The sequence below is a fragment of the Lygodium microphyllum genome, chromosome 3 (assembly GCF_053477565.2).
Source record: "Lygodium microphyllum isolate KBCC chromosome 3, Lygodium_microphyllum_v1.1.10, whole genome shotgun sequence".
Taxonomy (NCBI): Eukaryota; Viridiplantae; Streptophyta; class Polypodiopsida; order Schizaeales; family Lygodiaceae; genus Lygodium; species Lygodium microphyllum.
Genome location: NC_141137.1, coordinates 26,509,504 through 26,531,458, shown reverse-complemented (window position 1 = coordinate 26,531,458; position 21,955 = coordinate 26,509,504). Strand labels below are relative to the sequence as shown.

The window sequence follows — 21,955 nt, the reverse complement described above, 5'->3', positions numbered from 1 at the left end:
CAAAATTTCACAAATTTTGCATAAGCCCCAAATTTTTGGGTGCCCTATGTGCTCAATTTGCATAAAAACTGCATTGCAAGTATATATCAAGACCAAATTTGACCCAAATTTTGCAAATTTTGCAAAAGCCCCAAATTGTATGGGGTCCAATGTGTCAAAATTCCAAGAATTACACCTATCCCACTGCAATTTCTGCACATGTGCGAAAAGCCTCAATTTTTTAGACCGGAGACTGTTCAAAAAAATACAGCAACTTTACTCTAACGAGTAAAATCTCCTACATACGCCAAAATCCCCAAATTCCAAGGCTGAAAGCATGCCCAATCTCTAAGCTTTGTTGAACTATGCTTCTACGCATGTGAAGGCCCACAAGTTTCAAACAAAGAATTAACCTTTGATGAAATAACAGATTTCCTTTTTAAAAAAAGAAAGGGCATGACAGGCAACGACTGACAACCCGTCCCCGTCAAATTTTGCCCCCGCGTTGACCTGCCTTGCAACGACCTATCCCGCACTGGTCTGTCCGCTGACAACCTATCCCCCACTAGCCTGCCCATTGACAACGTGCCCCGATGCCACTTGGATGACCTGCCCATTGCCACTTGCATGACCTACTACACTGCCCATCGAAGGCATGTCTGCCCTACACTACCTTGTCCACCCTCTCAAGGGCCTATTGGTTGCCACGCGCTTGACCACGACTGACACAAGAGGCACTTGGATTAGCGAAGGAGGTCACAGGATCTTAGATGTCCTCCATCTATTTGCGATAAAAGTTAAAGAAATACCGCAAGGGGCGCCAGTTTCGGGACCAACAAGCTATCCAATTTCCAAGATTGTATGGTAAAAGTGTGCATTTCAGTTTTGTGAATTTGTGAATTGCTGTAATTAAGTGCTTAATCAGGTTATTTACCACCCAATCCGAGGAGGAAGGCTGGTTACATCACATATTTTTATGGATCTATGTATTGTGGTAGCTTATGAACAACGGTTCCTGCTTAACAAAAGGACCAACAAAGAGATATTTTGGCTCATACAAATCGAATGGATTATACAAATGTGAAACCAAATCTAGCTAGGATAAAGATGATGGATTGCCAATCATCCCGAAAGTTATGTCCTCCTCTAGTTGAAACATGGTTCAACATCACCAACCAAATGCCTTGTTTGATGTGCACTTCCTCACAATGTGCCTTCAAAAAGGTAGGAAAAGGGTCAAAGAAAGCTTTTTTGCAAAAAATCAATATACTCCTCCACTATTCCCCTAAAATTTGCTCTCTTTGGAGAAGCAAAAGAGAGAGATAATGCATTGCTCTCCACATCAAGGGAATGATGCCACCTCAAGGTCACCGATGAAAAAGAGGCCTGATTCCACACCATCAGCTCCAAGATGGTTTCTAAGACACCATGAATTAGTTACATGCCACTTGTGCAAACCCACCTTTTCACGATAGTCACACAACATATTCTTCAAAAGAGTATCACCTCTAATATCATGTGAAGAAATCACATTGATATGAATCTTTAATTTATTGCTTGGCATAATTAAGTTGTACACATGTGAAATGCAAGTTATATTGGGCATGGTGACAATCCAAAACCCTAGTTGGGAAATGGGGAACATAGGCGAAAGTTATGAAAATATATGTTGGACAAGTGCTAGCATGTATCAAATGATAGTCTTGGCTCTAGGCATTAAATGTGCCCTTGAAATGACTTGTGGTGTCATTGGCTAGAGAAATTTAATCATTTAATGCTTAGAACCAATGTCAATGAAAGTTAAAAGACTTTGAAGGTTTTCCACAACTAATAAATGCTGGAAATTCACGTTTAGAGGCTGAGAATTCCATTAGCAAGTGTGCCACTTGGCAAGCAGAGAGAGAACATGCCATGCAAGGCTAGTGGGAGCCATTCAAGGCTGAAGGAGGATCAGTTGGGGCTGTCCTAGATTGGCCAACTGCTGTTCTATGCATTCTATGGGCTGCCAAATCAGTTTTGAAGCAGGCAACAGCAAACCATCCACTCAACCGAGCAGGGGAACAATTATCCTTCTCTGCCTCAATGCGATGCACCAGCAAGAGAAGACTCACCAGCCACGCTGGTAGCCATGCTGGAGTTTTTATCCCCCTTTCTAAGCTATTGGTGGCATCATAATTGCCATCAAAGTTACCAGTTAAAAGATTCTCTCACCTGCTGATTTTCTCCCTTATCTCAACGAATCTAAAGCTGATCGGCACTATATTGCTGTCAACAAATCTGATTACTGCTGTAATTACGGTTTCTCAGCCATCTGAGGTGTGCCCACAAATTACAACCTTGTCATCATGAAGATTGCTGATAATTATACCAAGTTGGAGGGCAGTCCCTCGACCCCACTTTGATCGTGCTATTCCTACAGCAAGGGAGCACATCAAGTCGTCAACTTGCAAACGACTCCAAGTGCTCCCCTATATTTCCTTGCTTTTGGTTATAAAACGAAGTTAAGATTACGATTTTCATATGGTCCTAGTCTAGAATCCCTTATCTCAAAAAGGAGAGCTTGTGTCATAAGACAGAGCTTAGAGGTGTGTTATCTCAGCTTGAATCAAATAAGAGTAGCTTAGACTAATGGTATTAGAAGGTCATTGGAAGGGAAACTAACACAAAGCTAAGGAAAATTTTGCAAATGGAAACTTGTATTGTTAGATGATTTCAGGTACCAATAAACTATTGAAACTAGTGCTCTTGAGGAGGGACATGTTATGAGGAGTACCATCCTTGAGAAATATTCCAATGGGTTGCTTAGTTGCCATTATGTCTTAAAGCTCTCGTACCTTGGAAACCCTAGGGAGATCCCAAGGGGGAGAGCAAACCCAAAGGTAATTGAACATCGTATCTGTCTTACTATTTGCAGTAGATATGAAGAAATTTTCAATCTACAATTTGGAAGACCCAAATGCAAGTGTTTAGACCCAATTTGCACCCAATTGTGCTTTGGATCAATGGGCGATTTGAGGCTTTGTGCTGCTGGTCACTTGTGGCAGCCCAATGTTCCTGAATGTGATGAGAGATTGGTCGATTGGTTGCTGGTCAGCCTCCATGCACTACAAGGTTCAAGGAATACAAGCTTTAAAAATACCACAAGGGGCATGAAGTGCTAATTTCATTTTACGGATTTTTTGCTTGCTGTAAATACTGGTTAATCAGGTTAATTACCAACCTACCCGAGAAGGAAGGCTGGTTTCAGATACCTTGTGAGCTATGATAGCCTTGGTACCATGTGAAGATACCCTAGAATTTGCAGAAAAACTTGGATTAAGTGACACCCAAATTTCAGCCAGGGAATGAAGGATTTGCAGTTCCTTGTCTTACGACTTTGACTGTATCACCCCTTCAGCTTTTCAATACTAATTTCTGAAGAATGGAAGAAACAATAGAGAGAGATATTAGAAACCTAGCAATAATTATATCGCTTGGGAAAAATATTAGCAAGTCATTTTTACTTTTTTTATGTTTTACTGTGCACTCTTCTGTAAATAACCATCATCAATTGAAACAGCTTTGAGTTGTTCCCCTCCTCTTTATAATCTCACCTCGAAAATTGATAAGAGAAAACAAGTGCTTTTTGGAAGTTTCCAAATCAAATAACTCTCTCCTTTTCTTGTGTTTCCCCACAAAGAGAAACACAAATATCTTGTTAACATCGGATTTGTCCAAACATGACTAACACACGATCAGCTCAAACAAGACCACAAAATAAGAAGAAGAGACTGATGAATAAATGAATGCTATATGAATAAATGGTGAAAGGAATATGCTCCATGAGCAAAGGCTGTCCAACAGTCATTGTCTCTCGTGGGAGTGGCTGAGGGAGAGTGCAAGCAAGTGTCATCCTCCCAAAACAGATCCCGAGTGCAGTAAACCACCTATATCAAAGAAGAATGATGTATGGAAGAGCTAAGCAGAAGACTTTAAGCACAAAAACAAAGCAGCCCACAATGCATGGAGGCTGTCCAGGAAGGGTAGACAGCAGTGCAAGATGAAAAGGCAGCCTGGCTGAGTGAGCAGACTCAGAAAAGAGCAGCAACTGGTCAAAACACAGCCTGTCTATGTTGGGTGCAAAGGCCCTTACGCTACTCCCGTGTATATATTAATTTACACATGTGAACACACCTTGCGGATGTTAAGTGTACCATACCCCAAGTATAAATACATTCTTTTATTCTTTGTGTGTACCACACCGGTACACGCCCATCTCTTGACTCTTCACTCTCACACTGCACTGAACAGCTGCCTCGATTGACACGCACATTTCCTAAGTGCTTCCTCTCATACTCTTCAAACAGGTATCAGAGCATTCATAAGCGTGTCTGCGTTCTTGAGGACTGTGACAGGTAGTCACTGTCAATTAGTGGTCAGTCTGACCAGCAGGTGTGGCAGTCATGACCAGTAGGCATAGAGCGACAGCAGGTGCAGCAGGTTTCTGCAGGCATCAGCTGTTGGGAGCAGCCGACAGCCACGAACTGCAGCTGGGCAGACAGGCGACAGGCTGGTGGCGTCGATTGCAGGCAAGATGGACAGCAGCAACAACACGCAGCCTGTGAACAAGTCAACGGCTGGGCCATTCGTCAACTTTTTAGCATTTTTTGACATTTTTTAATTCCCTCCAGCAAGCAGGCCCCAGCTTTATTAACAGGGGTTCGTACGCACAAGCACAAGACAGATCCGTGCAGATTTATGCCTGAAAATTTGGGGCTTTTCTCGAATTTGACGCTGGTCATGCAAAACAGTGACATCTAACCCAGAAATTGCCGACATTGTGTGCATTTGCCTTAACAATTTGGTGCTTTTCTTACACAAGTGAAATTTTGTTCAGCTGAGCCAATCTCACAAGTGAAATTTTGTTCAACTGAGCCAATTTCACAATAATGCACTTTGCTCTTGAAAATGGCCACGAATTGATCCTTCGTGATGTTAGGTATGTACTTGGCATTAAGAAGAGCTTGCTTTTTGTTGGGCAGCTAGAAAGTAGGGGTTACTTCACTACCTTTGGTGGTGGAATGTGGAAAATACAGAAAGAGTCTATGCTAGTCACTAGAGGTGGTAAAAAGGGAACTTTATATTATCATCGCTACAAGGTACTTCCTGGAAAGTTTATTGTAGTTACTGAAGTGCAGTCACACATGGAGTTATGGCACAAGCATCTTGGACACATGAGCCAAAAGGGTTTACATGCACTTTCTTCAATTGGAAGAGTTAATGCAAAAAACTCAAAACTTTGACTTTTGTGATGACTGTGTTTTAGGAAAACATGTAAAGAGTTCATACTCTCATGGAGCCTCTAGGAAGGCATGTAACTTGGATTTAGTCCATTCTGATGTATGTACCATGCCAATAAAAACTCATAGTGGCTTTCGTTATTTTGTCTTTTAATGATGACCATTCTAGAAAGCTATGGGTTTACTTGCTTAAGCAGAAAAGCGAGGCATTGGACACCTTTAAAAAGTTTTATGCATTTGTTAGTATCCAAAAGGGCTTAAAGAAAATGCATAAGAACAGACAACGGGGGAGAGTATGTACCTAAAAAATTCAATAAGTTTTGTGATGTCAATGGGATTAAACGAGAGCTTACAACTCCTTATAATCCGTCATCTAATGGCATGGCTAAGCGAATGAATCGCACTTTATGTGAGAAGATTCATTGCATATTGTCTATAGTTAATCTCCCTCAATCGTTTTGGGGAGAGGCACTTAAAACCGTGGTGCATATTTGCAACCGATCTCCATATCGTGCACTTGAAAGTAGCATCCCTAAAGAGGTTTAGTCTAGCAAACCTGCTTCATATGACCACTTAAGAGTAATTGGTTGCAAATGCTATGTACATGTACCTGTTGATAGTAGAACCAAACTTGACATGAAATCCCATAGAGACATCTTCATAGGTTATGGAGATGAAGGTGAAATGGGCTATAAAGTTTGGGTTCCAAGCATGAATAAGGTGCTACACAACCAAGATGTGATATTTAATGAGTCAAAGCTACTGAAAACTGCCAAATCTAATGACTTGCACAAAAAGAAAGTAAAATTTCAGCATGATCACCCACTTGAACAGCCATCAGCACACTAAAAATTCGGCTCCATTTGATTCTGGTTATGATAATCAACGTATCATTATTGAGCTAGATGAAAATTAGCAGCAAAGAAACGCTGAAAATCAGTTTAGGCAACAAAATCAGCATGCTGAAAATTAATTACAACAGCCTGAAAATGTATTACATTAACCTGAACATGCAGTGCAGCAACCAAATAATGAGGTCATTGACATTCCTTTGGATGTGGATCCATTGCTTGATAACACAAATCATTGGGTAAGAAGGTCTACACGTGTCAGGAGACCTATACAAAGGTTTGATCCCTCTTTGGACTACATTTTGCTCACAGATGAGGATAAGCCTCTCACATATAAAGAGGCATTATCATGTGAGTTAAAGAAAAAGTGAGAGCTAGCTACGCAGGAAAAAATGAAATTGTTTCTGAATGATACTAGGGATTTGGTTCAATTCCCAAAGATAGGAAAGCTATTCCTAACAAGTGGGTCTATAAAATCAAGTGTGTGGGTGGCAAACCCAAATACAAAGCGAAGCTTGTGGCTAAGGGCTATACACAGAAAGAGGGGATTGACTTTCAGGAAGTCTTTTCACCTGTTGTCAAAATAACCACTCTTCGGGTGTTGTTTGCTAGTGTAGCATATATGGATCTTGAACTTAATCAAATGGATGTTAGAACTGCATTCCTACGTGGTCATTTAGAAGAAGAGTTGTACATGAAACAGCCAAAAGGCTTTGTTATGCCAAGAAAGGAGCACTTGGTGTGTAGGCTTAAAAGAAGCTTATATGGTTTAAAACAGGCTCCAAGACAGTGGTATAAAAAGTATGATGCCTTCATGCTCTCACATGAGTTCAAAAGAAGAAATGCAAATCACTGCTTATATATAAGGAAGGCTGATGATGGAAGCCTTGTAATACTTGTGCTTTATGTGGATGATATAGTTATTGCTGGGGGTAAGCATAAAAGCCAAGTTAATGCATTGAAAAAACAACTAAATTCCACCTTTTCCATGAAGGACTTGGGTGCAACTAAACACATTTTGAGCATGCGTGTGACAAGAGATAGAGAGCAGCAGCTCTTATTTCTCTCACAAGAAAAGTACATCAGCAAAGTACTTGATCGTTTTTCTATGGCAGATGCTAAGCCACTTGGTATTTCTTTACCACCATACCTTAAGCTTAGCAAAGCGGATTGAACAAAAGATGATAAGGCAACCAGCTCTATGAAGGGTGTTCCTTATGCTTCAGCTTGTGGTTCACTCATATATGCTATGGTTGCCACTAGACCTAGCATTGCTGATGCAATGGGAATTGTGAGCAGGTTTCCGTCAAATCCTGCACACTGGGAAGCAATGAAATGCATCTTCTGGTATCTTAAGGGCACACAAAGAAAATGTATTTGCTATGCAAAGAGTACATTAGATCTGCAAGGATATTGTGATGCAGACATGGTAGGTGACTTGGATACTCGCAAGTCTACTGATGGGTACATATTTACCTTAACTGGTGGGGCAGTTTCTTGGTGCTCTAAATTGCAAAAGATAGTAGCACTTTCTACCACTAAGGCTGAATATATTTCAGCCACTGAAGCTTTGGAAGAAGCTATTTGGCTTAGTCGCTTTTGGACTGCCCACCAAAACACTTGTACTTGGATGTGATAGCCAGAGTGTTGTATACCTAGCTAAGAATACTATGTTTCATGCATGTACCAAACATATTGATGTGCGGTATCACTTTATTAGACAGGTTCTGGATGATGGTCTAGTCACACTGACTAAGATCAAAACTCAAGATAACCCTGTAGATGTTCTCACTAAAAGTCTTGCAAAGGCTCAACATAAGCGTTACATTTGACTAGTGGGAGTTGGTTAAAGGTTCGCTTAGGACCTTTAAGTAGAAGGTTGAGACACCCTTGAGGGTGTAAGTGTACCATACCCTAAGTATAAATACATTCTTTTATCCTTTGTGTGTATCACACTCGTACACACCCATCTCTCGACTATTCACTCTCACACTGCACTGAACAGCTGCACACACCTCGTTTGACGCACACATATCTTGAGTGTTTCCTCTTGTACTCCAATCTGAAGAAGGAGAGGCTGTCAAAGCAGCACGCAGAGGTCCTCCAAGGGCAGACAGAAGTCCAGGAGCGTGGACGGCACCACTAGCAGCAGCAGAGATAGCAGCACCTACTTCAGCTCCAAGTTATGATGATACTCATGAATTTTGGCAGTATTAGCACACCACCAGGCTTCTCGTTCTGTCTACAACTCAGCCTTCTAACTATTCATTGCACTTTTCAGCACTAGAGTACAAACAATCATGTGTAACAAGAGCTGAAATCTGCAGACTCATCTACTAAGTGGACGCTGTATAGGAAGAAATTGAAGAGTCTGAAGATGAAATCAAAGAAGAAATCTCTGTTGTAGAAGGTTCTACACTCTGAAAATCCATTTCTTTGAGTAACTAATGCCAGGAGGTATATTTCACAGTGGATTCTGTGATTATATTTATTTGTCGGGGCTAATACACAAGGTAGATTCCTTCTGCAAGAAACTTACGAGGACGCATGTCCTTTTCGGGCGTCAGATTAATTTAATGTGCACATGGGTGATTCCATGGCGAGTGATTCTGTAAAACACATATTAAATTAATGGACCTTTACGAGTTTAGAGTGCGCAATTGAATTAAATTAAGATCAAGACAATTCCAACCTATTTAATTATTTTGTAGCTGAAGACTGCTAGGTATTCACTTTTGTTACGTTTTATTTAATTATTTTCTAATAATTGTGAATGCTTCAATTGATGTGTAGAGCAGGCGGCGATGGCATTGGGTAGCACCAAGCGATGGCGTAAATCCAAATGCCTAAAAGAATTACTATTTTTTATGGACGTACATCTTATCACCAAAGACATGGCACCAATATTTATATAAGCGCGCTTCTTTATTAAAGCGCTTGACAAAACATTTATTATCTTGTATACGCATAGGCGCTTGGTTAAATATTTCATTATTTGATATTTGTATTTGGGCACAGTCCAACTTTTGGACGCCCAAACGCCTTACTCTATAATTGGATAAACGCATACGCAAAAGCAAAAGTATGCTATTTGTAAAGTGGGCTATTTTTGGGCTTCAAGATAAATAAATCTATAAATACATGCCTTGTGAAGCGCTCACACAAGGCATAGAAGGAGATTGCACCAAATTTGTCTTTTTGTCTCATATCGTGCAAATTCTCTTTTGCTTTTTACTTGCAATTATAAAGGTTTGTAGAGTTCTTTGTTCTTAGGGACCTTTCAACATTCGTTACACACACATACAGCATCCGATCTGCGCACCAATGGTATCAAAGCGAAGCTGAGATCAAGAGCTTCCGATCGCTTGTCATCTCGCGCGAAGGCGAAGCTCTTGGAACGAATGGGCTCTACAGGCTGTCTTTGATGAACTGACAAGACAGGCGTATTCCTGGTGGTGAAGAACCCTCTACTGTATCCTCGAATTGCGAAGAACCTCTTGCAAGAGGTGAAGGATCACTCATGAAGTTTCTTTACAAATCATTTTCATTCACTGAGAATCACAAAAGAGTTTAATGAAGTTTGAGTTTATAAGCTTGGGAAGCTTAAAGGGAGTATAAACTCTCCAAAATTCACGATTTGTGGCGGAAGTATGTACTCACGGGCGAGGATTCCAACAAATCTATATTGACGTCTTGCACCAAATTCGTCAAGTTGCTTGAGCTTTTGAAAAGCTTTAAGCTACTAAGCTTAATCTAAAGCTTAAAGTTGAATTATCAATCTCTTATATAGCAAGCGTTCATACCGTGGTACTTCCGAACCGGTTTTGAAGCTTCAGTACGCCCCTGTTCCCACCTGCAACTTAGCTGAAAGGATTTACATCAAGTAAATGTCACGCACAATCTATGCGGAAAACTTTTTTGCTTGAAAAAAAACCGTTTTCAATTGACGTACCCAAGAAAAGTAAAAACGTAAAAAGCATACGAATGAACAAAGCAAATTCATGGTAATCTTATTCACATGTAACTAGAAGGCAAGCGACGGATCTTCAATCAAATCTAGGATGTCAGATCATAATATGGACGATTTTATGGACAAAGGTGATTTGCCACAGCTGATTATGAAACAGAAATTAAATCTAATCATGATGCAACTTCAAGAAGAGCGAAGGGAACATCAAAACTTGCAAGCACAATTGGTTACACTTCAACAATCCACTGTCGAGCAAGACGAAGCGCAACCTAAAGATGTCATTCGACGTACTATTGATGCGACACTCGATGCATAGCCTCTTAGAAAAGAGGCTAAGATAAGTAAAAGAAATTTTAAATTCCGCACTTTTAATGGGTAACATGATGGCAAATTTGTTTTTACTTTCATTAGTCAGTTTGATGACTATTTTCATGAAGAGCAATATGCTGAAAAAGATAAACTTAAATACATCTCTAACCATCTAGTAGACAGAGCATCATTATAATGGACTGTTGTTTGCTTGAGTGTTGATTATCCCTCAACTTAAGAAGCCATTCAAAAGAAATTTTTTCAAAATTTCATTCCACCTCAATTCCATGAGAAAGCCATCAAACAATGGGATCTCCTGCAACAAAGAGATCGTGAATCCATCCCGCAATACAGTGAGCATTTCTGGAGTGCCTTACTTCAACTTCAAATGCTTGAAGATGTTCCTGAGCCGACCCACAAGCGCAAGTATATGTCCGATTTGCTTTGTCATTTCTATGCGAAAGTGAATATGTTCAAGCCAAAGACTTTGGAGGATGTGATTTTTTTAGCGCATGATACAGAGCATAAGATTCGTGGACGAGAAAAGTGACCACAACAATTTTCGGTTAATGGTAACTTTGGTACAAAGCAATTCAATTCTAACTTCTAAAGATTCAATCAAAATCGATTTGCTACTTCTTCTTTCCGTAAACCTTGGACTCAATCTCCTGCTTTACCATCAAATGCAAATTCAAACCCCAAACCCTAAGCCTTCCCTCCAACCAAATCTCAATATACCCAAACTTCCAGTCCTTACCAACAATGTCTCCAAAGTAAAGCTTATGATTTGCTACAAGTGGCATCAACCTGAACACTCAGCAGTGAACTGTCAGTCCAAGAAGCAAGCTGTTCAAATCAATCACTTGGGAGCAACTGATGACGAGGACCATGAAGATATGTCAAACTTCACTGAAGATGATCGTGATATCGACAATTTTTCAGACATTTTACCAAGTATACTAAATCCTCATTTGTTATTAATAATGAAATATTTTATGCATAGTAAAAAAAAATTATTTTGCATGATGATGAAAGCACGCATGATTTTATTTTCGCAAAGTTGATAAAAAAAAATAAATTTATCTATTATTCCAACTCATTATCGCATAAAGACTACATTCTTTTAGCACTAGATACAATGATACACAAGAAGTGCATGATTTACAGATTAAAATCGGTGATTATATTGAGCATAGAAACTTCTTGGTTGTGCCTTTGCAAGCTAGTAATATGATTTTAGAAATGCCTTGGAGTCACAAATATAATCTTGACATAGATTATTTCACACATTTCATGAAAATTCATTTTAACGGAAACCAAATTACATTACATGGATTCAACACCTTTGATAATTTTCCATTGCTTAGTCACACACAGACTAAACGTGCATTGAGAAAATGTAATAAATCATATTTAGTATGGATAAATGAAATTCAGGCTAAGGAAACTCAGATACATCCTAGGCATACACAATTTCTTTCACAATTTAAAGATTGTTTTACTATTGATTTACCACCTAGTTTACCACCTACACGTCTTGAAGACTATAAATAGACTTAAATCTCAGGTTCTCAACCACCATGTAAAGCACCTTATAAACACAATCAGATTGAACAAAAAGAAATCCAAACACAAGTTGAGTTGAACTGAAGACTCATTAGGCCCACTAGTTTTCCTTTTGGTGCACATGTTCTATTACTTAAAAAGAAAAATAATACCTATAGAATGTGCATTGACTATCGTCTCCTAAACAAAATCACTGTTAAAAATAGATATCCGATCCCTAAGGTAGACAACCTCATGGATAAACTGCAAGGAACCACTTTTTTAGCAAGATAGATCTCAAATTTGGATATCATCAAGTACGCTTCGATACACCTGACATTTTTAAGATTGCATTTAGAACTCGGTTTGATCGTTATGAATTTTTGTTATGTCTTTCAGATTGAGCAATGCACCAACTACATTCAGTCGTATGATGAATCGTATATTTTTGAAGTATTAGAATTGTCTAATTGTTTTCTTTAATGATATTTTGGTTTTCAATAAGAATGAGAATGAGCATTGTGAGCATCTATCTTTAGTTTTCAAATTGTTGAGAGAGAAATAATTGTATGCTAACCCTGACAAGAGTGAATTTTTCAAAACCCAAATTGAATACTTAAGTCGCATTGTTTCTTCTGATAGTATTCGCGTTGATCCTAAAAAGATAGAGACAATTTTGAATTGCCGAATCCCTAAAAATGTACATGGGTTACATTCTTTCTTAGACCTTCCCACCTTTTATAGAAAATTTGTGAAAAAAAATTTATTGCTTGCATTGCCTTTGACGAAATTGTTAAAGAAAGGTGTTGTATATCGTTGGTCTTACAATCAACAAAAGTCTTTTGATTTGTTGAAATATGCTTTAACACATGCACCTGTCTTACAATTACCTGATTTTAATCAACCATTCTTTCTAGCAGCCACACTGATGCAAACAAATCAAGAATAGGAGTTGTCCTCATACAAGATTCACATCCCATAGTCTATTCTAGTTGCAAACTTAAACCTTTTGAAATGAAGTATTCAACCTATGGTAAAAAATTATTAGTTGTAGTTCAAGCCTTACATCAATGAAAACACTATCTAATGGGATTCGAATTTATGATTAAAACTGACCAACAAAGTATCAAGCATCTCCTTAGTCAGCCACAAATTTTTGACCATCATATTAAATGGGTTGCTTTCATTCAAAGTTTTTATCTAATTATTCAATATCAGCCAGGTAGAGAAAATGTTATTGTTGATGCATTGAGTAAAAGACCAAGTATCCATAATATCTCTGTTTTATCCTTTGATTCCCTTGCTCCTATGAAGAATACCTATGACCATGATCCCAGTTTTCAAGCTAATTAAAACAAACTAGTTGCTAATAACTGAATTGCAATTGATTCTTTATCTTGTACTGATGGATTTATGTTTTATGAGAAAAAAATTGTGTCACTGTTCAATTTAGATCATTTATATTGTACGAATTTCATTGTCATCCATATCAAGCTCATAGAGATATTATTTCCACTTTAAAAACATTGGTTCAAGATTTTTGTTAGCTGCGCGCAAATGAAATCTGATGTTTCTAACTTTATCTCCGAGTGTTTAATTTGTCAAAGAGTCAAGTGACATCATGTTACGCAATATGGTTTGTTAATGCTTTTACAAAATCCTAACTGTCCATAGAAACATATTTCAATGAATTTTATAACTGGTTTGTCTAATACACAAGCTAATCATGATATCATTTTGACTATAGTAGATCGATTTAGCAAACAAGCATATTTTCTACCATCCAAGAAAACATTAACTGTATCTCAAGCTACACAATTGTTTTTGAAGACTGTTTTCACTAATCGTGGCTTGCCAAAGATTATTATTTTTAATCGTGATTATAGATTTTGTAATAATTTTTAGACTACTTTATTTGCTAATTTGGATACTAAGATTGATTTCTCATCTGCATTCCATCCTGAAACCAATGGCCAAACAGAAGCCACTAATAGTATCATTCTAGATCTTTTGCGTGCATACGCAATTTCAAAACCACAAACATGGAACACACAATTACATCTACTTCAATTTGCATACAATAATAAACCACACATAGCTACTCATAAAACACATTTTAAAATCATTTATGTACATAGATTACGTATACATGTTACATCATTGTCAAATAAAGTTAAAGCTGCTGATGATATTGTCAATACGCATGCTACTATTTTTACTCAATTTAAATACATGATTACGAAAGCCCAGCAATCATACACTAAACAAGCTAATAAAAAAAGACAAGCCATAAATTTCAATATTTGTGATTATGTTTGGTTACGTATTAAAAAGAGAATATTGCAAGTGTTGAGAAACACCCTGTTGTTAAATTAGCACCTAGGTTTTATGGACCTTTCAAAATAATTCACAAGATCAATGACAATGCATTTAAATTAAAACTACCCCAACATTGAAAAATCCATAATACTTTTCATATCAATTTGTTACAACATTTTAAAGACCAACTGCCTCTCCACTCTGTTTATGAAAATCCTCATTTGTTAGAAGAAAAAACCGAAATCCTTAAACCTGAAACTTTCTAAGCACTAAGTTTATAACCACTAGAATTGGCCATAGATATTCTAGATATTTGGTTAAGTTTAAAAATTATCATGTTGAAGAGGCCCAATGGATGGGCACCAACAACCTAAGTACTTACCCCTCACTGCTCGCTCCACATTGAGCTAATAGCAATTGCTATTCCATCCTAGGACAATTGCTATTCCATCCCAGGAATATGATACCAAGAGGCATATTTCACGGTGGATTCTGTGATTATATTTATTTGTCGAGACTCGTACACAAGGTGGATTCCTTGCGCGAGAAATTTACGAGGACGGCTGTCTTTTTTGGGCGTCAAATTAATTTAATGTGCACATAGGTGATTTCATAGCGAGTGATTTTGTAAAATATATATTAAATTAATGGACGTTTACGAGTTTAAAGTGTACAATCAAATTAAATTAAAGTTAGGATAGAGTTCCAATCTATTTAATTATTTTGTAACTGAAGACTGCTAGGTATTCACTTTTATTACGTTTTATTTAATTATTTTCTAACAATTGTGAATGCTTCAATTGATGTGTAGAGCAGGCGGCGATGGCATTGGATAGCACCAAGCGATGGCGTAAATCCAAATGCCTAAAAGAATTACTATTTTTTATGGACGTACATCTTATCACCAAAGACATGGCACCAATATTTATATAAGCGCGCTTCTTTATTAAAGCACTTGACAAAACATTTATTATCTTGTATACGCATAGGCGCTTGGTTAAATATTTCATTATTTGATATTTGTATTTGAGCACAATCCGACTTTTGGACGCCCAAATGCCTTACTCTATAATTGGGTAAACGCATACGCAAAAGCAAAAGCATGCTATTTGTAAAGTGAGCTATTTTTGGGCTTCAAGATAAATAAATCTATAAATGCATACCTTGTGAAGCGCTCGCACAAGGCATAGAAGGAGATTGCACCCAATTTGTCTTTTTGTCTCATATCGTGCCAATTCTGTTTTGCTTTTTACTTGCAATTATAAAGGTTTGTAGAGTTCTTTGTTCTTGGGGACCTGGCATTCGCTACGCACACATACAGCATCCGATCTACACACCAGTAACATGAAAAGCCAAAGTGATAGTACATGTCTGTACATCTTTTTGAATACAAGATCCTTAGAAGGGGCCGGAAATCTATCAGCTGCCTCCTACTGGTAAGCAATCACTATCACTACCCAACATATGTATTCAACAAATCATACTGTGAAGGATACTATCAAAACTCAAAAAAGAAGAGCCTTGGAATAAGCCCACTATGAATGGCCTTCTTGCCACATGCAACACCCCTCATTCGCCTTCTTTCCAGATGCTAGCTATCAAGTGATAGGACGAATGAGGTCATTTCCCCACTGAAAATAGACATACCCTCTTAAATGTTTTGCCACTAGTCTTGTATGCACCTTAATCTCCTCTTGATCATGCATGTAATGCATATATATATTTATACTTGAAAGCCTCAGGCTCATAAAGAGCATTGAGATCAATTTTGTTCTGAAACCGTTCTATTTTTTGCTGCAAAACAGAACATAATCATTTCATAACCATGTATGAGTGTCTGGTACACTGAGCAAACAGAAAATTACTGGCTATTATTCTGCAAGCTGTGCAGTCCAAAAACTCATTTCACTCAGTGAAATCTGAAAATATTCAAATTCAAGAACCAGTTACCCAAAACCCGCAATTCAGCAACTGCCCTAGAAACTGCTACATCAAAAGTTTCACGGAGGTTATCTTCCTGCCCAGCATCCTGTAAGTCCAACCTTTGTGATAAATACAACATAATATGTCAAAACTACACCTTTATCCTAATCATTGCACGTTTAGAAATCAGCCATCCTGACCTCAGCTCGTGCACGGATGACTTCAATGTTTGTTAAACCCAAGACTTGGGTCACATGTTCCAAGAAATTGCAACGCTTCTGAAGGGACTCCATCAGGGTCAGTTTCCACGCTGCACATAAGAAATTCTGAACCTTACACACCCAAACTGAGACCTACAGGTAAGCTAAAAACTTTACTCAAATAACTTTTGCTCACATGGACGAGCTATAGCAAGCACAATTCCAGGTAAGCCAGCTCCGCTCCCCACATCAACAACTTTCACATTGTCAATTGCATCTACTGCATTGCATTTCATGTAAGTGTCCTCCAAAACTGGTAGTAAAGAAAGTGAATCTGCAATATGCCTTTCCATCACAGAACTCCTTTCTGTTACTGCTGTGAGGTTCATAAACTGGCAGCCCAAGGTGAATGTTAGAGAGAGTAAGTGTATAAAGATATCAAAAACATAAACGTGCAGCAAAATGAGAAGTGCAATACCCTGCAAACTAAAAGGAGACTAATTCTTATCACCATGCTCTTTACAGCCAGACATTAAACTCAATAAGTTTCCCGAATTGTTTAGTTCACACTCCACACAAACCTAGTTGGGTGTTAGCAGAGAAACTCAGCTCATGCACTTGATTGTAAAAAATCATAATGAGAATTGAAAACCTACATAATGTAACAAAACAGCAAAATTGTAAAGTTAAATGCCTACAATGCTTCCTAAAGGAAGAAGAAAATAGAGATAAGATCTCATGCTAAGCCTTAAAGGTGATTGATCAGTTTGTCTCATAAGAGATCCTCTTGGCAGTCATAGTGAGCTCTTAAGATGGATTTGCAGTTGCTTATGAAGGAGGTTTCATATGAAATTGCATGAGCGGTCTCAAAGGTCTCAGATATGGCTGTTCTACAATTATATATTGAGGAGATCGCATGAAAGCTGATCAGTAGCACTTGTTAGAACTGTATCATCAGCAAACCTAGTTGGAGATGTAGCAATGACGAATCAGTTGAAGTTCTTCAAACCAAGTGGTAAGACATCATCCAATATAGATACCACTTTTATGACAGGATTATTAACCCAACTGCCAGTTGTATTAGCAAAGGATACAGATAAGAAGTGGAATTGAAATTGAATAGTTTATGTACATGGTCTAAGTTCTTTAAAAAGGACTTGAGGGCTCACTAATGCCACATTTGGTGTGATCACCACACTTGGATTCTAATTTCTAGCCCATAGGCCATTTCATCCACACACTAGGATGGTAAGGGCAGACCTGGCAATGAGAGCATCATGCATTATGATACTAGTCCGATACTTTGGGCATGAGCCCATTTGTCTCTATGGCTAGAAAAGCTTAATGTTTGTCCCTATATGTTTCTTTTCTATGTTTTGTATGCCTTGTGTTATATCATCCTTTCAATTCTCCAAATATCCAGCCACCACAATATTGGACACCAAACCATGGGTCATATCACTTATTGACTAGGTTTGAAAGCACCTTAAATGTTAGAGAGGTTAAGAACTCTAAAAAGGACTCCAGTTTTCAATCATGAGATATATGTGTGATCACCATACTTGGGCTCTAGACCCATAGGTCGTCTCATTAACACACAAAGGATGTTGTGGGTTGGTGCTAGATGGTATGGGCAATCAACTCTTCTAATGAAAGCATTGCCGACTATGTTGCATAAGTCGACCTCAAGCATGTCTTGTCTTAGGAGGAGGATCCCTGAGGCTTAATGCCTCCTAGGATACCTAAAGATTTTGGCCTTACTCTATTATATCCTAGGAGACCTAAATCTTTAGATATCCTAGGGACACAATCACTAGAAATCTTTAGATATCCTAGGAACATAGTCACTAGGAGGCCTAAACCTTTAGATATCCTAAGTGTCGAGCTAAAACACGCTTTACAGCTAATTAACATTTTTAAACTGCCCCAAAACATGCTTAATTAATGAAAAACGCAAATTTGGTGAGCAGTTCCAGAAAGTTTCAATGGTCCCCCAAAATCCTAATTTTTTGGGCCACCCTTCGACATCTACAAATAGACAGGCTGCCCACCGTTCAGCCTTATCCTTTTGTGCAGGTTTCTCACTCTACCCTGCAGATTTCAACCATCAGTCATCTATCATCTGTCGTCCAGCCATCACCAATTGCAGCCCATCACTATCCAGCCCTAGGTGCCCTGTTCTCAGCCATCCCCTTGCTGTTTGGAGATCTCCATCTACTGCCTCATCATAGCACCTGATCAGCCTACGTTTTCAGCATCTAGTGCCAAACCACAGGCTACTCCATCTCTCCCGCTAGGAGACTGCTGCAGTACCTACGTTTTTGCTGTCCAACAGGCCATCTGCATCAGCAAACACCTCTCTTGTTGTCACCTCAGTTCCCAGACACTCTAGTCTCTAGTGATCAGCATTTGGTGCTTCCGAAACTCCGGCTAGTGGTCACAACACTTGGGATCAGTCTCCTACGGAGATCACTCTCCAACACTGCATTGCTCTGCACTTGGGCATTCTATACACTCTTACATTATTTACAGCATTCATTCACTTCAGAGTTTCTTCTCTCTTTGTTTGTCTCTGTGTTTGAGTTTTGAGTTTTAAGTTTTTGAGTTATACGTTTTTCAATTTGCGTTTAGGGTTTGAGTTTTGCTTGTCTCTGTCTCTGTCTTTGTGTTTCATTCTTGGTCATACATGCTACCTTAGTATATATTCACATAGTATCAAAGCCGATGCTCTTCTAAATAGTATCCTACGGTGATTATGGAGGCTAGTCTTTGTGTGAGACTCACACAAACTCAATTATGACTCAATGTCTCATGCACCTTCTTCTTTGGATCGTATGACGCCAGATCAGGCTTCTCCATCATTGGAGGCTTTGAGAAGACATTATGGTCTCAAGGAGGAGGTAGACACACCTTCACCTTTGCTATCTTCTTCTTCTCGTTTTGGTTATCTTACAGATAAAGAATTTGAGGAGTACTTGCGCATCACGTATAGTTCTGTTTACACTACTCCAACGAGTGCTACTACTCCGTCTGGGGACCGATTGGTGAGACTGGCCATCTCTCTGATCTTGGAGAAACCATGACATTCGATGCGTCTTGCGATCCATCTCCTTTATCTCGGTCAAGCCTTATGTCAGATTCGTATAAGCCGTTTAAGTCATATGAGCCAAAACCCTCTCTTGTTTCTCCTTTTGGTGTACAAGAGCCGGATGGTTTTCAGTATGTTAACTTTAATAGAGGAGCCTCTCGAAGCAGATACCCTTTATCAAATATATCTCTACCATCTACTTCATTTGAGCAAGTAAACCACACTTCTCAACTCTCTCCCATCCCACCACTACTCCATCTGGGGACCGATTGGTGAGACTGGCCATCTCTCTGATCTTGGAGAAACCATGACATCTCCTTTATCTTGGTCAAGCCTTATGTCAGATTCGTATAAGCCGTTTAAGTCATATGAGCCAAAACCCTCTCTTGTTTCTCCTTTTGGTGTATAAGAGCCGGATGGTTTTCAGTCTGTTAACTTTAATAGAGGAGCCTCTCGAAGCAGATACCCTTCATCAAATATATCTCTACCATCTATTTCATTTGAGCAAGTAAACCACACTTCTCAACTCTCTCCCATCCCACCACTATCTTCTCCACATTCTAATATACTTACATCTTCATTCCAAAATCTGAGGTTACACTCCACTTCCACTCAAAGCACACTAGGGGTTGAATCTTCCATCTCTGCTCTTGGCACTTTCTCTTTCTCCATTCCACCATCTACCTACCCTCCATTCACTCCTCCTCCTGGTGTATCATTAGCGGGAATGCCATCTTTCAACAATGTATCTTCCACCTACCCCCACTTTACCACATCCTTTCACTCTAAAATGGCTATGATGGGCATTCCCCTCGCTACCCTCGGACACTCATAAACCCCCCACACGACCTTTCAAACACAAGGATATCCCTCCTCTACTTATGGACATGTGGCATGTGCACAACCTCAATAGCCTATCTCCTTCACTACTCCTAAAGGATTGGCTGATTGGTCTGCTAGTAACTCACCTATTGCACTTTGCGCATCCATTCCTAGGATGTCCACTGCACCTTCTAGGATCACTTCCTTTCATGGTTCCACCTACTTTGAGTTATGCTCTTCTACCAACACGGAGGCTTCTCGTCCCGTGATGGATCGTGCAACATCTCTCTCATTGCACACTCACATGGTATCATCGCCTAACTAAGAGCACGAAGTGCAAATTTGTTGCAAAGAAGCATACCCAACCACAAACGCAGTTATTCGTCATTGTGTTTGGTGCAAACATAGTCATTTGAGGAGAAGGCAGCAGTATTTGGATGGTCAACACCTGCGTTTTCAGCTAGGCGACCCTTTTCCTACCCAGTCAATGGCATTTATTGCTGCCACGTCAACTTCTATTGCTGATCATTATCTTTTGGAGGTGGCAGCAAAAAGACTCCATTATTAAAGCATTGAATGATGATGTTGGGGACTTTCAAGAGGATCAAAATTACACAAATGAAGCCCATAATGGTGAACAAATAGATGAAGATTTAAGCATTGGGATTGCTTACAGCACACATCAAGGACGGCATGACATACATGAAGTGCATGCAATGTATGATTACCTTTTACTATCAAAAGAGTTGGGACATGTCAATGAAGGCCTTTCTAAGGATTTGAAGACTTTGAATGAAGGATTAACACATATGAATCAAAGTTTATTACAAGGGATGGCACAAGTAAACAAGGGAATCTTTGATTTGCTGCATGCGGCACATCTGCACATCCTCTAGCTGATTGCTTTCTCACATACCTAATCTTCCATTCCACCAGTGGATTAGATCACCATTCTTCTTCACATGATACTTCATCACCTTGCCCGCGTCATCAACATCCTCAAGTAGTTGGAAAAACTTGTATTATTTTGTGATGTATTGGGTGTACCATCCCTACTCCCATCTTTGGGATCACTATTACTTAATCCGTTGCCACCCCTAAAATTCACTTTTCACCCTTTTTTTTAAAAGAGAAACATTCAATGTGGTTCCATCTACCTTTATAGGGCTTGGTAGGCCACTAGGCAACCAACATGCACACTTTGTCCGATACCCTGTCCTCTCTGGGATGACTACTTAGACTCCCTTGGTAAGATAACCATCGCCTTTATAGTCTTGGTAGGCCATTGGGCAACCAACATGCACCCTTAGTCTAATGCCTTGGTTGCTTTGGGGTGGGACACCTTAGGGTAAACATTGCACGCCTTCCCTTTTAGGCTCAATTTTGGGTCTCAATGGGGATATCGAACTAAAACATGCTTTATAGCTGATTAGCATTTTGGGTCTCAAAGGGGTATCGAGCTAAAACATGCTTTACAGCTGATTAGCATTTTTAAACAGCCCCAAAACACGCTTAATTAATGAGAAACACAAATTTGGTACACGGTTTGAAGAGTTTCAATAATCCCCCAAAACCCTAATTTTTTAGGATGCCCTTTAACATCTATAAATAGGCAGGCACAATGACATTCAACTGAGAATGGGTGCACAACATTGTTGAGCTGAAACATG

At 39.1% G+C, this 21,955-nt stretch overlaps 1 protein-coding gene across 3 annotated transcripts in view; it reads right to left on the bottom strand.

The window, feature by feature from the left end:
• The window catches only part of LOC148038172 (S-adenosyl-L-methionine-dependent methyltransferases superfamily protein), a 112,977-nt gene that overhangs the window by 55,304 nt on the left and 35,718 nt on the right, over positions 1–21,955 (bottom strand). For all 3 annotated transcript variants that reach the window (XM_087669777.1, XM_087669797.1, XM_087669788.1), the window contains exons 2-4: positions 16,572–16,767; positions 16,376–16,485; positions 16,203–16,281 (exon numbers count right to left, since the gene is read on the bottom strand). In XM_087669777.1, coding sequence (XP_087525903.1) covers positions 16,203–16,281; positions 16,376–16,485; positions 16,572–16,767 — 385 coding nt within the window. The remainder of the gene's footprint in view (positions 1–16,202; positions 16,282–16,375; positions 16,486–16,571; positions 16,768–21,955) is intronic.